We start from the raw sequence: 19902 nt of genomic DNA on the forward strand, positions 1-19902 counted from the left end.
CAGCAGGTTACCTCAGCCCTCATGACTGCATGGCATGGTTTTAAGACAATGTCCTCTGTTAATCATATGGCAAACTCTCTTGAAAAAGCTTTAGAACTTCTAGGCGTTGATGATAATGATTTTCTCAAATCTCAAAGTGCTTAATTTTTATGTCCGCTTTGAGAAGCATGGCTTTTCTCACAATATGCTACCATACTGAGACAGTCAGTGGTCCTTGGGCACAAGTTAATGATTGCCCAGTCTTTGTCACAGAGGAGTGTAAAACACGTTAACAGGGCTCCCGGTCGTGTGATCTGTGGACGCATCCTTCATTATTGTGCAGAAAAAATTAGAGGAGTTTTACACCTACATGTGTAGATTCTGGCCATATTCCTGATATTTAGAAACTTTCTCACGTTGTTCCTGTCCCCCAAACCACTTAATGGCTCACGTAACCTAAACACATGGGGAAAAAATATAAGGAACGATCGATCGAGGTTATGGCTGCCGTTGATAAATATCTTGACCCATTGCAGTTTGCTATATAAAGCTGTAGATGATGCTAAGCTGTTTATACTAAATACTCTGTACAAACATCTGGAGAAACGTATTGTTCTTGTCAGGGTTCTTCTCTTTCCTGATATCTGTTCTGCTATTAACACTGCGCAACCTCGCTTGTTAGTAGAGAGTCTATAGTTTCAGAATTTCATGTACCCCACCAACTAACTGTCTGGATCCTAAACTTTTTAACAAACAGGCCGCAAAGAGTTTTTTTCCAAACCCAGCAATCCCATGATGCTCTGCTGCGTGACGTCACAATCTATTTTTAGTAACCCGAGAAAGCGCTATTGGTCGATGTCAGCCAGCATGGATCTCACTGGGTGACCGTTATTCTTAGCCGGTAACTATTGCGCTGACTTTGTCAGTCCCTGTATGAAACAACTTAAATCTGCAAAGAAAATAGAACTACGTACTGAAAAATTTATTTCAGGATTGATTAGATGTTAGTTTTTAGCTGTCTTGGTCAAAGAGATCTTTTAGGTACAACCGTTTTTGATTTCTTGTCATTCACATTTTCTTCTTGATAAACTATTTTTTTTTTACTGAAATACAGCAAAATATAAATCTAAACAGCTTTTTATTTAATTTTTAAATTTTATTTTATTAATAAATAAGATAATCTTTTATTCAAAGATTTACCTTTATCTTTCAGTGATATTACTATATTATTATATAACTTGCAAATGTTCTATAGGATGATGTTGATTGCTGTGTTTATTATGCTCAATAAAGTAATACAATGACACTTTTGGAGAGAACTACAAGAGTATTAATCAGCCAGAATTTGCCCACAAAAGGGAAATATATTTATGAAGTTTCTTCATGCTTAAATTGCTTAAAGATGAGCTCCAGCTGTACTTGACCATTGTTGAACATTAACATAAAAACCGTATATGGTATCTGTCATCAAAGAATTTTTTTTTTCAGTAAAAAGGACATTCCTGTCAGCAGCCCAGTTCAAGTCAACCATGATGACATTCACATTTAGTGTACTGGTCATCACAATACTGATTCAGGGCATATTTGGTCAGAAAGTCAGCCCAGAGCCAGTTATTAAATTGAAAATAAAAGAAAATTATGAATCTACTGTACCCATTATTCCAACGCCCGGTTCATCAAGCTCCGGGGCTTTTCAGATAAATGGAATCATACCTTCACTTGCTGTAAGTAACTTCTGTCAATCTGTTCAGACATTATGCATTCATTGATAAAAATATTTCAGAGAGGTCATATTTTCTTGCTCTCTTTTCATGACTACACATCTAGCATGTATATATGGGAGTAGTTCATCACTGTAATTTACAAGTATTTTACTTTGATTTATTTTACGAGAATTTTTTTAGAATTGCTAATGTAAGAATGAGAACATTTATTTATGTTCATACATATATGTACATATATACAATTTTCATTTGCATTAAATACATTGTTAGTTGGTTCATTTCTTTAATGTGTAGTTGGTTGCTCAGTTCAGTTTTCTTGGTCTTTTCATTTGTAATTTTTTCAGATAGCTTTTTTTAGGGCCTAGTGCTGACTCTCCTGCATTAAGTGAATTCACTGCTGAAATCAAAGTGTGAAGTTTATAATTTTAAAACATAGGTGACAGCAGAAAGTGGTGGTGCACGATCTGAGTGTGGTATTGGTGCATTGATGCCTTGGAATGAGAATCTTTACATGGTGTCTTACCTGTCTGTAACCAATGCTGGCAGTGGGACAGGATTGTACAAGATTGATCCCAACTTCCAGGTGGGAATGATATTCAGTGATGTGGGTATGCATTGTGAATCTATATATCTTTGGTAAATATTAGTTTATAAACTTGCTTTGCTATCATCATTTATGTTTCAGGATTTTAATAAACTTTGTCTTTAATATCTAAAAAATGTTGAACTGTGCAGATGACCAAACTAGCAAACCACACCTCAACATACGCCAATCGACTCCTGCACAAGCAAACAAGCAGGATTGTAATTGGTGCTTGGGTCATTGATGCTGAAGGGAACCTGTTTGAATTTCCTGACCTTCTGCATGTGAGAGTTGCTGCCACAGCTGAACATCTCACCAACCCCGAAAGACTGGTAACTTTTTAAGAATCAATCATGTGACTTAATATTTGTAGGTATGCTAATGCTTGAACTTATGGCTCATAGCTTCAAGACTTTTGCAAGGTACAGTTGTGATAATGATAGCAATTAGTCATATTAAGAAAGTAAAAATGTGTGGCAATGTTTATTGATATTTTGTGTATATTTCAGACACATAATTATGCCTGCCTTCTTTTTTTTGTGAAAGGTGTACATGCTGGGAATGGATGGTCCCTTGTGGGAGTGTGATGTCCTATCGCTTAACTGCACGGAGCTGTTTAATCTGGTCACTGCCTTGAGGATTCCAGCGAATAAGGGAGAACAACCTCATTTTAAAGCAGCTCACACATCAAATGGTCGCTTGCTTGTGACCAGCAATACCTTTGAAGAAGCTGACTTCCTAGGGTAATGTTTCTGTACTTTTTGTGAGAATGAAAGAATATGAGGAGATGAGGGCTGTAACAATCATGAATGTCTGGGCATTTATGACCATCTGCACATGCATGGGGTTTTTAAGTGTGTTTTAGGTACTAGGGGTATTAATGAATGTCTAGATGTTAACTCATAGAAGCTGCTTTGCATACATTCATTACAAAAACAAAACGGACCCTAGCAGCATCGGAAACCATAAGCTCAAGGGGTCCACCAAGTTTGTCTTGATCCGACTGTGATACAGGGGGTCAATCTATCGCAATGCTTGACTCGTCTTGCATGCCGCTGTCAGCGCATGCGCACATAAGCCAAGCTCCACGCTCGCCGAGGCGAAAACAGAGTGCGGGAGATCAACCCCACATATAGGGTCGTGACCCCTAACAATGGCAATGACTCTTCGCCATGGCGTGCTACATACGACCACATGCGTGCAGGCAAAGCCGCCATTTTCAAATGTGTGAGTCTACACTTTTCCCAACAGAAAAGCTTCTCAAGCGGTCAATTTCTATACTGATACATGTGTTCGACGCTTCGATAACAGTACGTAATTATTTTTATACTCTATATTAACATAGTTATTGAGATTTTAACTACAGAAATGTCCAATTTAATGCAGAAATATCATTCTAAGAGAAAAAAGATTAAGAGTACACATTAACGCAATAAATGCACAAGTTTTCCAGACAGAGGTAGAAATCGTGCTCAGCAGTTCTGAACGCTTGCATTTGATAATTCTTTAGCCGTTAGCAATGGAGAGAATTTGGGAGCTGTCAGAATTTCCTCAAATTGCGATTACGAAAGTGGAACGTAACAGAGCTTCGACAGTTCCGTCTGTTTACTGGTACGATAGCGTTAAATGCCAGGTTTCTTCGGGCAGTATAATTATTTTTTTCTCTTATTTATTGTGGGTTTGTTTTTTTTTTTGTCTTGCAAGTCCTGGGCTGTGTGTGAACTATGCTGATTATTAGGCTCATAACCTTTCATGTTTATTTGTTCAAGAAGCAGTGTTTTGTATGGTAAAGGATTTTTGGTGTAAAATGTACTTGCTTTGTCACATATTGCTGATAATGTTGACAGATTTGGTCCTTTGGACTCTTAACTCTGCCTCTCAATTTTATATTTTTTTAGGCTAGCTTAAACGACTTTTTTCAAACACCCAAACTTTCCACTGCAGCAGCTAATTAAGAATATTTGTCAAAGAGCAGCATAAGGATTGTGTTCCAGTGGTGAACCAAAAAAAAACTTATATAGATAGCCATTGACAACTGATTGTGACTGGAAGTATCATTTCAGACAACTTTAATGGTCTTTTTCAACAACAAATCATAATAACTGCATAATGGTCAAATAATTTATTTTACTGTTATTCTAGATAGCTGGCTGCTGGCATTTTAAGATGAAAGTGGTCACAGGGTGTGCAACTTCCCACTACAATCTATTGAACCAGATGCAAGCTTCATTAATTAGAGCTATAAAGCTGATTCCTCATGTCCTATGCTTCCAGTTCTCTGCACAAGTCATTAAGTAAGTGCAATTTACTTTTTGATTCATAATATTCATAATCCTTGTGCAGAAAGAAAATTTATGAAGCATGTGACCATTAATGGTCAAAATGACTTCTATGTTATTGTGTGCTGCAGATTTAAGGAAGGAGAAAAAGATAATACCTGAACTGTTTGAACACAGTCATTACACCACAGATAGTGTAGCTTTTGTTGTGATGCTGCACTATAAGAGTGTGTTATTATTATACTTTTGATCTTGATTTGTGAAATCTTATTTGCCTTCTATATTTATTTCCATGCAGGTAACTACCAAGAATCTAGCTGAATCTGCAAGGGACAAAAAATGTCGGAGGTGGAGAGTGATGACAAAATGCTCCCACTCAACCAAAAAGGATACGGATAACTCCGATTAGATTTCGGTCTGTTTTCATTTCCTCTGCTTAATTTTAGGGAATTTTTTTTGGTGGACATCATGTAGGGACACAAGGCTGTGTCCTCTTTCTGGTAAAATAGCATACAGTGATAAACAAGTTTTGTACAATAACAATAAAATGTTCTTTAAAAAAATTTTAACAACCTATCAGCAGCTGACAGTTTTAAATGTACTAAGCTGAAAAAAGTTTATGCAAATGTATTCATTTGACACAGGGATGCACAGCTAACAGCGAAGGAGAGAAGGATGCCGAGGAATCACTATATGCTGACCATTCAGTTATGCAGCAATGTCCACCACCATTGCCATACTCTTTGCCACTAGTGGTTGGCACCATCTCAAGGGTGTCCCAAGTAGCAGCTTTCAAAAAAGGACTGTTTCACCTTTGCCTTCACACCCCAGCGCCTTCCGATTCCATTGTCTGGTTTTCAGCCTGCCAGCATAAAGACCCATAACCCCTTGGAAGGTAATTTAAAGCCATTTTGTTTATAATCATTTTAGCTTTTTTTTCTTCTTACCCTTGGCCAAGAGTTATGAACAGTGCTTTTATGAGTTAAACTGGAAGCGGAAAATCCCAGCCTTTTGCCATAGTGAAAAAATTTGAAACAAATATGGATCACATATCAGATAGATATGACAAATGGTAAAGATTAACCAAAATTAATGGTATTTTCCAGGCATTGTGAACTATAGCAAAGCTAGAAAAGATCATTATTTTACATGTTTTCTGCTATTGTGTTCTTAGGTTAGAACTAAACTAGAGAAAGTTGGGATGCAACAACTGTCTCTTCTGGAAGAGATGAAGAATGATACAAACAACCTTAAAAGGATGTTTACATGGATGGAGGAACAAGAACAGGAAAGGCAAAATGACACGGGAAATCTGCCAGAGGGGTTCCAGTCTCGCTTAACAATCAGCAGAAGATGTAGAGAGTCTTGAGGGAGATATGAAGACAGACCCATAAAAAAGGACATGCTTGGTATGTGCTTTATTCTGATTTGTTAGTAGGAGGAGTCAAATCTTTTTTATCTGATTCCCTTTAAAGGTTTCCATACCATACCATTCATTGTATAAAACTAATGACATGTTTGCAGTACTAAAAAGTAATAAAGGCATTGTTATGGTGGCATTGATTAGAGCAGATAGTAAATTTTCTGTACCCACTTTTGCTTGGTTGTATGAAACTTCCTGAATTGTTGCTGTCTTTTTTTTTGGGGGGGGTGTCTTTAAATACTAGTTGTCATAACAGGTATTATAATGTTGCCCACTGCAATTTTTTTTTAAATGATGTGTATTTATTTTTGTCTGTTTTCAGGAATGCCATTCGGTGATGCGTCGGGCTTCACATTAAAGCATGTAGTGAGGGGCATTCTATCTGTGCTATTTTCAACTGAGTTGGCCTGATCTTACAACTTCAATGGGACTCAAGAACCACCCCTTCATTTTACAAACAGTTCAGGGTAAGGATTTAAATATTTGACTCTGTGTGTGTGTGTATACGGTACATTAATACATGCCTGTCATAAAATAGGACTGTTTGGATTGTTTCTTTATCTTTTAGTTATGAACCTTAACCTTTGACTCTGCTAGGTGCAGACAAGAATTTTCATGAGTCATAAAAAAAAAAACATGACAGGAAGATAAATCAGGCCTGGAGAACTGTCCCTACCCTCATTTTATTGTGATTGAATTACATTGCCAAAATAAAATATGGACACATGTTTACGCAATTTCTAGTGACTGTAGTCCTTTAATCAGCTGGTTAACACTGTGTAGAAAGGAATTAAAATGACAGTTTATAGACATCTTTACAGTTCCCATGTATTGGGATTGTTTTTGAAATTAGAATTTCCAGAGTTTTTCTGCCTATAGAAATTCTAACTGAAATTCAAATGCAGTTCCACTTGTAGTTCCTTTCTGTTTATAACGCTTTAAATTTTTATGCCACTTTACATATCAGTATAATTTGCTTGTACCTCTTTTTGTTTCACATTATATTCTGGATTTTAGGGTCAGTAACCTACAATTAAGTGATTACTTTTTTATGCAGACCTCATATTCTTATATTTGTTCTATTTTTAGATGCTGCAAGAAAAAGTTATCCTGAAGCTACGGATGCTGACTTGCATGCATCAACTTGGTTAGCTGGTGCTAGGGATCAAGAGAATGGCAGAAGGGAAAGGGTTGAGCACAGCCTATACGTCAGTTAATTGTTCTGGGGTGGAGGACAAGTAAAGCTGTGCAACTTTCTACCTACAGTTGTAAAATTCTTGTACATAAACCTGCATATACTAAATCTGGATTTATATAATTATATAAAACTGTGCTGTGATTATTATTTACTCTAACCCATTAATTTATCAATGAGGATATTTTCACCCGATCCAATAAGAGATGTGTTGTGGTAAATTCAGAATCATTTATATGTTTACAGTTCTTTTCTAATACCTTCTAAATTCTTGAACATAATTGTGTTTCAAACATGTGTTTGATGGTTTCCTTTTCTTAGTGATAAAGGTGCAATTTAAAATTTTAATCTGTTTTAAAAGATTGTAGTTAATACCATAAGCTGCAATCCAACCTAGAACCTTTTATAGTTAATTTCATGACTTTGATTTATTTTTAGAAATGTCTATTAAAGCATCACTCTTTTTTGACAGCAATTCAGTTCATACTTATCATTTGATATATTGTCATAGATCTTTGAACCTTTCTTTGGGAAAATGTAATTAGTGTTAAGGAAACTGCAATTTAATTTTAATTGTTTTGTCAATGGATACATGGTTTTGCATCGTTCTACAACTTATAATTAAATAACGAATGTTGCATTAATATATCAAGAGGAAACATCTTTTATGTATGCAAACAGACAATGCTTTAAAAAAAATTTTATATATTTTTAAAATTATTTTTTTTTTATCAGTTTGCTTTTTATCCTTATTTATGATAACATTTTTACCTTGATAAATGATAAATTGTTTATGTATACAAATGAGACAATGCTTTAAAAAAATTGTATATTTTTAACATTATTTTTTATTAGTTTGCTTTTTATCCTTATTTGTGATAATATTTTTTACCTTGATAAATGATAAATTGTTTATGTATACAAATGAGACAATGCTTTAAAAAAAAATTTTATATTAAAAAAATTTTTTTAGTTTGCTTTTTATCCTTATTTTACCTCAATAAACGCCAATAAATAACAAATCATGTTTGTTTGTTTTTTTATAACATTTTGCACTTTTGTGCACTCTTTTGCTGCTTGTTTATATATATATAATTATTGCAAAATACACAAATTATTAATCCATTTGATATTGGTATTTTTTTAGGAATTTTGGCATGTCTTGATTTAGAAATATGTAAATCAGGATATGCCGAAATCCCTAAAAATACCAATAATCTGAAGATATAAATAGTGGGATATATAAAAAAAAAAGATGGGACGTACCCATGAGCCATCAGGGTTGACTAGCGGTCACAAGGGGGAGAGAAGCGTCCCACGCTTGTTTCACAGGTAAAACCGACATGACCCCGTTGTTACGGCCCGGTTTCACTTTCGCTATGGGTCGGACGCCATTTTGCCACATGGCCCCCGGATACTCAAGACATGTCCCCCACCTGTAGCCAATATTCCTTTGCTGCTGGGGGAAGAGCTGAAGCCACTTCATATAACACAGTTTGACAAAGGATGTTTAGTTTTTAATATTTTTCTAGAAGTATATTTGTATAAGGGACTGTCACGAACCGCATTCGAATATTGCGCATTCTTTCATAAATAAAAACCAAAACACGATCGAGATCACTCCAGTTTGGGACATCCAAAAATAATTATTACACACGAAAACTTCAGAGGAAAGAATGACAAATACAGTAAACTTCCAAATAAGACAGCTTAAACTCTACTCTTCCACTCGTACACGACAATATCTAAATTACCACAGCACACCAAATGTTATTATATGTAAATACCAGTGACCGCACGCAGGCTGGTCTTCTTACTCCACTACAGCTATTAAAGCATGTCAATGACTATACATGTGTAACTACCAGTCTCTCAGAGAGCTTTTCAAGTCGCCAGCTATACGAAAAGTCCACGTGCTCTTCAATTTTCAACAATGCCGCATAAACGTCTTAAAAAGTTCAAATCAACAGTCTTACTCTCTCTAACGACAGCAGGTGGGGAGGGGGGGGGTACGCAACCTTCGGCCTCCCCTCTATAGTGTAACTAATAGAAAAAGGAAAAGTCTTACTTTTCGATATATCGACACCCGCAGAACATTCGGCGGTGTCTTTGACACTCCACGGACGGCACGGACAGCGACGGCCCTCCCCGTAGTCGGCGGGTTGTCATTGCTGAAAGGTACGAGGGTGGAGCCCACCCTCTGAGGCTCGGTTGGGATACGTTCCAGCTGGTCGCCGGCCCTGGTAGTGCTTTCCACAGCACCCTCTTCGTCAGCACGGCGATTATTCCCCCGCACACAGCAGCGGAAACGATGTGGAAACGATGTGGAAACTCCAGCAAACTTACGGGAGCTTGCTAAACCACAGCAGCAGTTGACTGAGGTTTAATCCCAAAACAGCAGCAGCCAGTCGGTGAAGTAAATTCACTAAGAATCACACAGGTAAAAATAGCAGCCGCCGGAGCGATATAGCCTCTTGTTAGCTCGATGCTCGCTGCTCACTGGCCGCTACGGTCGGGCTTAAATACCCACCCCGTTCACACCAGACCAGGTGTGAGCACAGCCCGAGCTGTACGAGGAATACTCTGAAATTCGTGGCCAGCGCTTTTCCACAAAAAACAGGACATACATGCGTGTCAACTTTTCCACCTTCCACCCCCTTACACACCTGTCCGCTACAGGTACATAGGTGCAGTAATCCTCTAAGAATCTAAAGTTACCTTTCTTAACATTGATTAGTTGTTTGGGGCTGAGAATTTTTAATTATCTAGACCTGGTATTTTTCGTTTCAAAATGGCGAGTAAGAGATAATTGTGTCAAATCAATTCTCTGTGCAGAAAGCACTTAAACATTATTTCAATATGCTTTTTCTTATTATACTGTCACATTCAAATTATGTGTTTTTTGTATATAAACTGTATGTTTGCCAAGATTTCTAGTGATAGAGCCACATTTGAGTGTGGTAGACTACTTCATGACAACTTAATTGTTTTTTTGATCCAATTTACTTAACTTATTGGATATCTAACTGTTGCAAAGATAAACTTGAAGCAAATTCAGGTAAGATAATTCTATAACAATTTATCTATGTGAAAACTACAGTTATACCTCATATAGATTTTTTTCTTACAATTTTCTTTTTAAAGTAATGAAAATTCATGCATCTCAAGAGAAAAGCTTCTACTCAAAGGGCAAGGCTCTGTTGGGGTTGTCTGTTCTCCGGTTCATGGCCAGACACTCATTTGCATGAAGATTTATCTTATTGGTTTGATTATTCTCTAAAGCAGACCTGGGCAAAGGCCGGCCCGCGGGCCGGATCCGGCCCGCCTCCTGTCTCTGATCGGCCCGCCCGCTATCCCGCCCGCCAGTATATATATATACTATATATACAGTATTGGGTAAAACTGAGTTAACTATATTGGTCCGGCCCTCTAAAACCATCCCAATTTCTCATGCAGCCCCTTGGGAAAATTAATTGCCCACCCCTGCTCTAAAGCATGCTGGTCACCTGTACCTTTGAACAAAGATTCACATTTGATAATTGAATTATTCTTTAACACATGTTTAAACACTCATTCATACTAAAGTCCCATGTGTATGAAATCTATACCCAGACAGGAATGCTCAGTCATCTACAATCATTCAAGAGTAAGGAGACTTGTGTGAATATTTATTACTAAATTGTGAATATATTTATCAAAGAAATTACTGTTGATAGTGAAGCATTTCTTCACATATTGTACTGTTGTGTTAATCAAGAAGAAAGTCAAATTTACTATAGCTGTCAGAGAAGTGGGATCATCATCTCTTATTACATGACTATCTTTTATCAGAAAAATCTTCTTCCAATGAGCAATTAATGAAACTAACTCTTTTACACTGCCCTTAATCTTAGAACACAGCGTGGAGGACGATTGGCTGAATGGAAAGGACCAGGAGAAAACTGGACTATTCTTGCCGACACTGCATTCGTCGAGGTGACTGGTCGCCACAATTTAGGATCAGTCATCTATGCAGTAGGCTGGGATGCCCTTTCAGTAATTATGAAGGTTTTTGACCCTAGTAAGTAGAATGTTTTCTGATGTGGTTTTTTTTCCGAAAATGGAGGATAGGGAATAAAAAGTATGGGAGGACTGATGATGATTTTTTGCATCACATGTTTTGTCAACATTTCTCAATGGGAGATAAGCATTAAATTTCAGCAGCTTTCAAAAGTAGGGTGTGAGGAAGATGTGCTAGAGGGCTGGTGTAGGGTTGGTGTACATGTGAGCATGCATGAATATGAATATGTACTACGTTGTTGTAGGACTTAGTCGGGAATTAAATTTTTTTTTTAAACAGATCAGTAAAGCACAATTGTATACATGTATCAGTAAAAGTTACGGGAAAAAGTAAAGAACTCATAAAGGAGGTCCAATATCTGCACTATTAAGATATTTAACTCAGAAATATATTTTTCTTGCTTTATAAATTTAAGGTACATGGGTTAAAAATGTTTTTTAATACATATGTACATAAAACACACACACAAGCATGGAAGGTATTTACAGTGAAATAGATGGCTTGATGTGCTGCATTTGCTGATAGTGTTCACACCCATTTGTTTCTTGGTGCTGCATTAGGAAACAGCAAATAAGTACATGCAATTTAATTTACAGTGATTATAGGCAGAATTGATGAGGCTGGGACACTCTGTTTCAGAAAATGGCTTTTGGCAGACCTATCGTCTGCCTAAAGGAAGCCACGCTTTTGACCATCTGTGGCAGACAGAGTGGCCTCGCATTCGAGAAGTGGAGACTGAGAGATATCTGATGGACATGCACGGATTGTTCTATGAGCTCTCTCCCTTAGGCTGGGGAGGCAGTACCTGGGGGTTGCGTCCCATCTCCCAGCACATTCGTGTGATCCCAGACTACGCCTCCTATAGGGGCTTTCTTGTTTTGGCTGGAAACCAAGTAATAAAAATGGCAATCAATCAAGTATACATGTTTAAGAAAAACAAAGGCAACTATTAGTGGCTTTAAATGTACTAACAATGATAACAGTTTACATGTTGATACCTACCTTTCCCAAAAATGTAGAAATAAATATCGCTAGATACAATTTATTCCCATTAACCATGTTGTGCTGTTCGTTTAGTACAGTTTAGCCTAACAATAATAATAATCATGAACATTTGTAAAGCACTTTTCCAATAATATGATCAGAGCTCTTTACAGAAAGGATGTACTAAAGTAAACAGGATAGCAAACAGCCAAGCACCGATATTCACATGTAACTGACATACATACTTTTATAACAGACACACCTACTTGTGCACCAAAAAATACACACACACGTTATGCATGCTTAAGGTCTGGAAAGGATTGGAGTGAAGTTGCTGTTCTGAAGAGATGCCTCTTGAGTTTAGACTCATAGTGGGTAAGAGAATCAGAACATTGTTATTAGGCTCTCGCTTTTCACCACTGCAGTGAGAATTGTAAGGTCTTGGGTTCAGGTCTTGCCTCATGGCATATGTACATCTCTTTGCCATGACTTCTTTCTGGATGTTCACAGGGTTGTTCTCTGGGTACCTTCCATCTCATCACTCTTTCTCCCATAGTCTAAAATTACCACAAGATAAGAAATTCTTTCCCCCTGAGCAAACTTACCAATTTTGTTTGTACTCTTGCCTGTTCTAAAGGTTTCTTCCATCTTTGGCAACAATGTGGTGACTGGCCAGTCTCAGTCAGGCCTTTGGTTTGGTAAGACTGATGACCTGTGGGGCTTTGGCAAGCCACAAGGCTGGGGTGGTGTCTGGCGCAGAACAAATGTAAAGGCAAATGTAACTTCTGATCCATATCTGATGACTGGCTTTGACCAGAAAGTCCTGCATTTATATGCCAATGGGCCTTTGACCGAGGCAATAAAAATTACTGTTCAGGTGGATGTGACTGGCTCAGCAGGTGAGTTTTTTATGCTTAGTGAAAGTCGTCATGCATGTATAGTATTACAATCAAAGTCCAGGTCACTGTCATCTTTCAATTGTTTTCGTTTGTCATATCTACTTATACTGAAATTTTATATCGGTTAAGTTTCATTGGGTATGTTCTTAGCTTTTACATGTTAAAATACAACTATACTACTGTCTTGTGAGAGAAATTCATGCTTTTTGCTGTCAGGCATTTAAAAAAAAAATGAGAAATGAGTGCTCCAACCTTATTTACTGTATAACATTTATCATTGACACACTCTACAAAATAGTTTAACATGAACCATTGCCATAACTCACCCCTTGAACACCCCTACACACCTGAACAGCCTCTCTCACACACAAACCATGGACCTTCTGTTTCTGTAATACAAGGCTTCAATTATTGACATTCTCATCTGCACACTGAAAAAGATCAAATCTGCAACATCATGTTAGAACATAATTAACATACTAAAATATGGTCACAGCTCTCCCGTTGGTTGCAGCCTTGATGACATAAACTTATCCATGTTTCAGTTAAATGTTATAGACCCATCAGCTTTGCTGAGATTATGTGGATTAGGATTTTGTAATACTTAAACCCCATGCTTTAAAATGTACATGCCAATGTGTCTTTGAAGTTAGCAGCACCAGATCTTCTGTTCTCTTTGGTCTGCAGGAGGTCCGACGCATGAGCCATGGCTGAATTACACTCAGATTATTCTATCAAATTCTGTTAGCTACTACAATTTGGTATTTCCAAGTGGCTTTAGTGCTCACTGGATTAGGCTTGTCTCTGATGGAGATGCCTATTTGACAGCTTATTTTCACTACACGTGAGAATCCCATGTGACAATGTATGTTTCTGTTAACCAACTGTTTTCAGTGTTTTTTTCAATTAAATGTTGTGCAGTAGAGTTTACAAAGAGAGAGAATGTGCATGCACATGCATGTGATTGAGAGTGAATCAGTGATAGTGCATGCCTATGCATAGGTGTGTGTGGGGGAGGGACAGGGGAGTTGGTCAGCATTCAAAAATGAATGTGTGTGCAATTGCATTTTTCTGTGTGTTATTTTCTCTGCATATGTGTTTGTGCTTGAAAGAGAGATAGAGAACATGTTGTGTTTATGTCTTTTGTGAGATTTCTGAACCTGGTGAAGAGAGGGAGAAAAATTACTAAACTTAAAATATTACGCACAAAATATTACTTTTCTGTGATATGTAGTAAGCTTACAACAAATATTTAACTTTTATGATTTATATGTTGCAGAAGACCACTGAAAAAACAAATACCAGGAAAACATTACAGTTAGGGTTCCATGAGCCTTCCATTTCATTAGTATCACTGCTTAAACTGTGTCATAATATTTGATCCAGCAATGCTTCTTGTGAAACTCACTTTAGTTGTAAGCTGCGCCTTTAGTTCCTTGATTACTGTCTGACACTTGCTGTGAAATTTGATGGCTGACTACTGGGCCTCTTGTAAACATTTCTGATGTGCATCACTACCAGCTAGTATATATCATCTGTAATAATTAAGGGAACATTTGGGGTAAAGATCAGCAGAAAATCAGATTTTTTGGATTTTTGCATTTTCATGCTAGAGGGGAAAAAAATGCTTTTAATTCATGATGTAGTTTTTTTTAACAGTTCATCATAGCAACACCTACAAATGCAAGTACAGTTTTCAGAGAGCTTTAACAGCGTGAAATGCTATAACTCTTTTCACAAACCAATTCTATGAGTATCAAATGCAATGGCACTGTTTTGACTTGCAATATCATCTAGAAAAAAATTCTTCTGTTTTACATTGTGTGTCTTTTAAATTTTCTTAAAACGTGCACACTGATATTGCATTGGTATTGAAAAACAAACCAAACAATATTATAATGCATACTGCATAATACTCTCTATATACAATTTATATCCTTAAAGCAACAAAGCACAAACCAACCGTCTTTCTGTATTTTACCTTGCTGATCAGTGTTAGTCCCTCCGTCCTCACTCCCTCTCACTTTTTGACACAACCTCAAAACACCTATGACAGGGTAGCTGTATAATACAGAAATAAATAATTTTGAATTTATTGTACTGTACAATTATACCATTAAACTGTATTTATACAATTCTTTACATTTGTGCTGTTATGTTTGTATTGCAGTTCTTATTTGTGTAGATATTTTTTATGCTACTGTTATTTTAGAAAATCTCCAATGATCTCAGAAAAGGATCAGTATACTCAAACTTGACTTAAGCATTCCTGCTGTGAAACTTCTGAAAATTGTGCCCGCCAATTAAGTTACAAACATTTCTTTTAAGTATTTTCCAAGACACTGAAAAACAAAATCAGAAGCTGCCCACATAGGAATTTGACACGTGTGTCGCGACATGTGATTGAAAGCAGGACCGCGAGACATGAGTAGGGCGAGTGTGAATTGGCCGGCTTGCAAAAAAGCAAAAACGAAAAAGAGAGCCTTGGCAATAACGGGGGAAGTCTATCAAGTTGAGGTGACTGTGTGGTTCCCGCCTTCAACCATGCTCTTGTGTGCTGCTTCCTTAGTTAATTCTGCCCAGCAAAAGCATTTATTCTTCATGTTAAAAAAATGTTGGGAGAGTACCCCAGTAGCTTATTTGCATAAGCGCTCTAGAACAACAAACAATAATAAGTAGAAAGCATTTGTACCAAAGAAAATTAATGAAAATTTCATCAGATAATGAACCGTTGCCAATCACACTCGCGGTTCTTCAGTTTTTTAATCTCATTTTTCGGAATGGCAAAGTATTTGACAGCCTTTGTGGCAGGTACAGTGTAAGGGCCATCAAGCCGCGGTGATTGCATGGGGTCCAAACTGTTTAAGTGGTCTGCGGCTTAAATTTATTTATATTTATACAATTTCAAGTTTTATTAGATCATCTAATTTGAAATTATATTTAAATAAAAAAAAATTTAAATACGATTTTTTTGCGGATTTACCGCTGATTAACTTGATGCTGTTTCCTAATGCAGCACCAAGAAACAAATGGGTGTGAACACTATCAGCAAATGCAGCACATCAAGCCATCTATTTCACTGTAAATACCTTCCATGCTTGTGTGTGTGTTTTATGTACATATGTATTAAAAAACATTTTTAACCCATGTACCTTAAATTTATAAAGCAAGAAAAATATATTTCTGAGTTAATGATTAACATTTTAAGGTGTGAATGCTACAATGGCGGCCTCCATAACGCTGACACTCAGCCTGGATAAAACAGATTTACATTTTAATATTTGAATAAAATCACATTAAAATGTAACAGTATCTAACAATTATCATTTCATTAGAACTTCAACGTCGAGTAAATAAATTTATTTTCAAGTAAATGAAAATACTTTTACAAATTTGTGTTTATTTTTTTGTCTTTACAAATCTTATATTACTGACTATGTTTGCGTTTTAGGTATGTTTTGTAATATAATGACCCTAACTTTTTAGACACAATTTTCCCCAAAGTCAAGCGTTTTAAAACAAGTAACAACAGGCTTAAAATAACATTTTTATTGTAATAGCACGATGACAAGGTTAATGAATAAAATAATAGTTCATAACAACACAATAACAAAGGTAATGTAATAATATTTGTATGATGGTGCGATAACAAAAGTTAGTCATGAGATTCAGCAATGTATCTAATTTTATAAAATGTGCTTAGCGTAAAAAGATTATGTCATAATGAAATAAATGAGAGTGAGCATTGTTCACTCTAGGCATGGAACTCGTAGGGCCTCAGCACCGCACTTTCGCTGGCATAGTTGTCGACATCGTCGGGACAACAGACCTTTACATCATCGTCTTAATGGCATACTTCATTCGGAAATGGAACCACCTGCAGCTAGCTTTCTCAGCTTACAACCTTATATGCATTCCGATCTTCATGTAGGTAAACTAAAATAATTTTTTCAAGACCTTGATAATCGCCACCTATAATCTATTCTTGTTTTTAAGCAAAAGATTTGTAATGAAAACCGCCGATAAAACACCAAAGTCTCCGACACGTCTTTAACCAAATTATTATTTAATACAACATAGGCTTGTGTCATTGGTGCGCTTTTCAAATGTAGGTTTATCCCCAAGTCGTCCCGCTGGTTGGTGTCACGTCACTCACGTGGCCGCAGACAGGAAGCGTCCGCCATTGTGCGTCACGTTGCCCTCGTCAACAATTCAAGTAGTGGTGTCGAAGAAGATGCTGAGCCTGGAAGACCTGAAAAACGACCGTTCAGGAGGGAAGTTCTAACAACTGTTCACCAACCCGTGTCTGCTAGTCCGCTGCTCAACGATTCATATTGCTACACCACATGGTGGCGCAGATGTAGATGACGGGAGTCGTGTCCTTGCGCAGCTTGTCCGTGGCCGCCGTTGTTGTTGTTGTTGTTGCTGCTGCTATTATTGTTATAATAGGGGCATCAGCAGGCGAGAACTATGACACACGAAACCGTGTTTACTGGAGTCACATATAATATGGTTGAGATTGCGAAAAGACTTCTACATATGTCTCGGAGGTCACTGGCAGTTTATCGTGGGTCATAAAGAAAGTCCACTGGTAAACCCGGAACTCGTACTATATCAGCTACAATTGTTGTAAACGGTGCTTACAGAGCCAATGAAATATACGGATCGACCATAGATATGCCTGTAACCGGAACCTGTTTAAATTGTGACTAATGTGATTATTATCATGATGTACTGTACTAAGACAGGGGTTCTTGTTTTGTCTCGGGCACGTCAGATAAGTACACGTGATATCTGTCCATGTGTTTACGTTGTCGGGGAGGGGGGCATGGGTCTTCAGGTATTTCCGTTCCAACCCCCCCCCCTTTTAATTCATCATCCTTTCCTTTGCTCCAGGCCTGACGAGAGGGGGGGGGGGGGACAGGGGGGTCTGGTGTACCCGGGCCCGCGGCTGTCAAGGGGGCCCGGCCTTGGTCGGTGGATTTTTTTTCTTCTTCTCCTTTTCTTTTTCTTTTAAAGAAAGGTCTAAGGACAGAACACCCAAGCATTACACATGCAGAAGTTGAGTTTCAAGTCTGTAGAATACAATTTCGGGGTACTGGGGCCTGTCGTGAGAAGTGTAGTCAGCGGTTATCATATTCTCGCTGGACAAGCCAAGAGGTGACGGCCGCTGGACACTGAAGATTTTATCGCGTGTCAACCGCCCTGAAGAACGTTCGTGCCATGAGATTGCTGGTTACAGGTGCCACTACGGGGAAGGGTGGGGTGGAGGAGGGGGCGGGCCCTGCAAGCAAATCGGAATTAACAGTGGAGATCAGGTATGTTACTGATGTGTGGCCACTCTGTGAACCGACATGGTGGGGGCCCGCCCCTGGCGCTGCAGCCTGTAAGTCGCAGCAAACACTTTTTTAATGAGGTTATTAACGACACTCGATGAAGACTTGTTTAGGCATTTACTTCTTCGGTTCTATTTCTCTTTACATGTAGAAGTATAAATCACTTACATGGAGAACATTTCCTTGCACGTCAGTGAGCTTAGTACAAAAGCGCAGCACTTACAACAAAAGGCGATGTGATACCTCTACCCGTTGTTCTAATCTGTCGAGGTTTTGACATCGCTGCTGACGTAACAGTCCTTACTAAGGGGGGGGGGGGGGGGTCTGTGGAGCGGGGTGCTACAGGTCTGATCCTTTAACATCATTTTTCCTCATTTACTAACCACTCGCATGTAAACAACTTTGTGTTCAAGTAGTGATGTAGATCCTAGTGCACTTGTCTTAATGTTTGCAGTCTATATTTCGTTACTGAATGAAGTGTAGATACTGAGATTCGAATTGTAAACATACATTATATACTGGGAAAATAATTTACGATTACAAGTACAAGGGCCCGGAGAGGTCGTCTGTCCCGGGGCCCGGGCTGGCTCTCGGTGGCCCTGCCCACCACCACCACCACCACCACCACCTCCTCCTTTTTCGGCGTTCTTTGTCAGTGACGACCCCATCATCGGCACTCATCCCGCTTTCGCCCCCCTGAAACGTCTGCTCACCTTACCTCCTCTCACCCTTTACTCTCTCTCCAATCACACCTCTCTTTGTTTTTGTTTTAAACATCTAACTGACACGCATTCCGGAAACGTCCATCATTCACACCCTTTCGCCCTCGCACGTGTTCAGTCCTGTAGTACTTGGTGTAGGTCTCTGACACATTCATGGCTGTTATTATGTCGGTTGCCAGATGTCTGGTGGAAGACAATAAACCTCATCTTGTCATTGCCCCCAAGCATGTGGATACAGCGAGGTGGTGTGTTTATACAGCTGGAATTTGTGGTACAAACCCTCGCCACACAAACACACATACTCTTTATAAATTCAAACTCACACACTTATTCGTTGCTACTCTTCACGCACACAAACACACCTAAACGCCATCTACCTTTGTCTCAGTCACTAAATCTGTATCTCAATCATTTGCATGATTTGTATTCATACAATTGCGAGTGGAAATCAATGGTCACTGTTAGGGCTGGTACTCATATTTGGAAAAGACATGTATTAAAGTTTGTAATCACATCTGCAGTATCTTAATAGGGGACAGAGTAGGATCAGAAGACGAGGTCACTTGCCTTCAGAAAAAAAACCTAACATGGCATGTTCACAAAAACAGGTCTAAATGCAGTAGGACATGCTTGTCCTTTATATGTACCAATACTTGTACTAACAAGCGGTTAGCATTTTCTTATCTTTCGGGCGTTGTGGAACTCGCTCTCTCACAGA

The 19902-nt window shown here is 38.1% G+C and overlaps 1 protein-coding gene across 2 annotated transcripts; it reads left to right on the forward strand.

Annotated features, from left to right (window-relative positions):
* Positions 1–794: 794 nt before the first annotated feature.
* Positions 795–15266, forward strand: LOC112553236. Of its 2 annotated transcripts, none has more exons than XM_025220326.1 (10): positions 795–880; positions 1468–1703; positions 2140–2286; positions 2439–2618; positions 2833–3029; positions 11077–11243; positions 11883–12136; positions 12865–13126; positions 13814–13991; positions 14406–15266. In XM_025220326.1, exons 2-9 carry the CDS (start codon positions 1509–1511, stop codon positions 13972–13974), a joined length of 1563 nt encoding a protein of 520 aa, XP_025076111.1. In that variant the 5' UTR covers positions 795–880; positions 1468–1508; the 3' UTR covers positions 13975–13991; positions 14406–15266. The 2 variants fall into 2 exon arrangements, with proteins under 2 accessions (XP_025076111.1, XP_025076110.1); XM_025220325.1 differs by lacking the exon at positions 795–880 and adding an exon at positions 881–1020.
* Positions 15267–19902: the final 4636 nt, after the last annotated feature.

This window comes from Pomacea canaliculata, linkage group LG12 (genome assembly GCF_003073045.1).
Source record: "Pomacea canaliculata isolate SZHN2017 linkage group LG12, ASM307304v1, whole genome shotgun sequence".
In the NCBI taxonomy this organism is placed as follows: domain Eukaryota; kingdom Metazoa; phylum Mollusca; class Gastropoda; order Architaenioglossa; family Ampullariidae; genus Pomacea; species Pomacea canaliculata.

Coding starts and splice junctions, on each gene's coding strand:
- LOC112553236 (XM_025220325.1), top strand. CDS start 981: ATGTTAGTTTTTAGCTGTCTTGGTCAAAGAGATCTTTTAG. Junction 1,021..1,467: donor TGGTCAAAGAGATCTTTTAG/GTACAACCGTTT, acceptor TTTTTTTTTCAG/TAAAAAGGACATTCCTGTCA. Junction 13,127..13,813: donor GGATGTGACTGGCTCAGCAG/GTGAGTTTTTTA, acceptor TTTGGTCTGCAG/GAGGTCCGACGCATGAGCCA.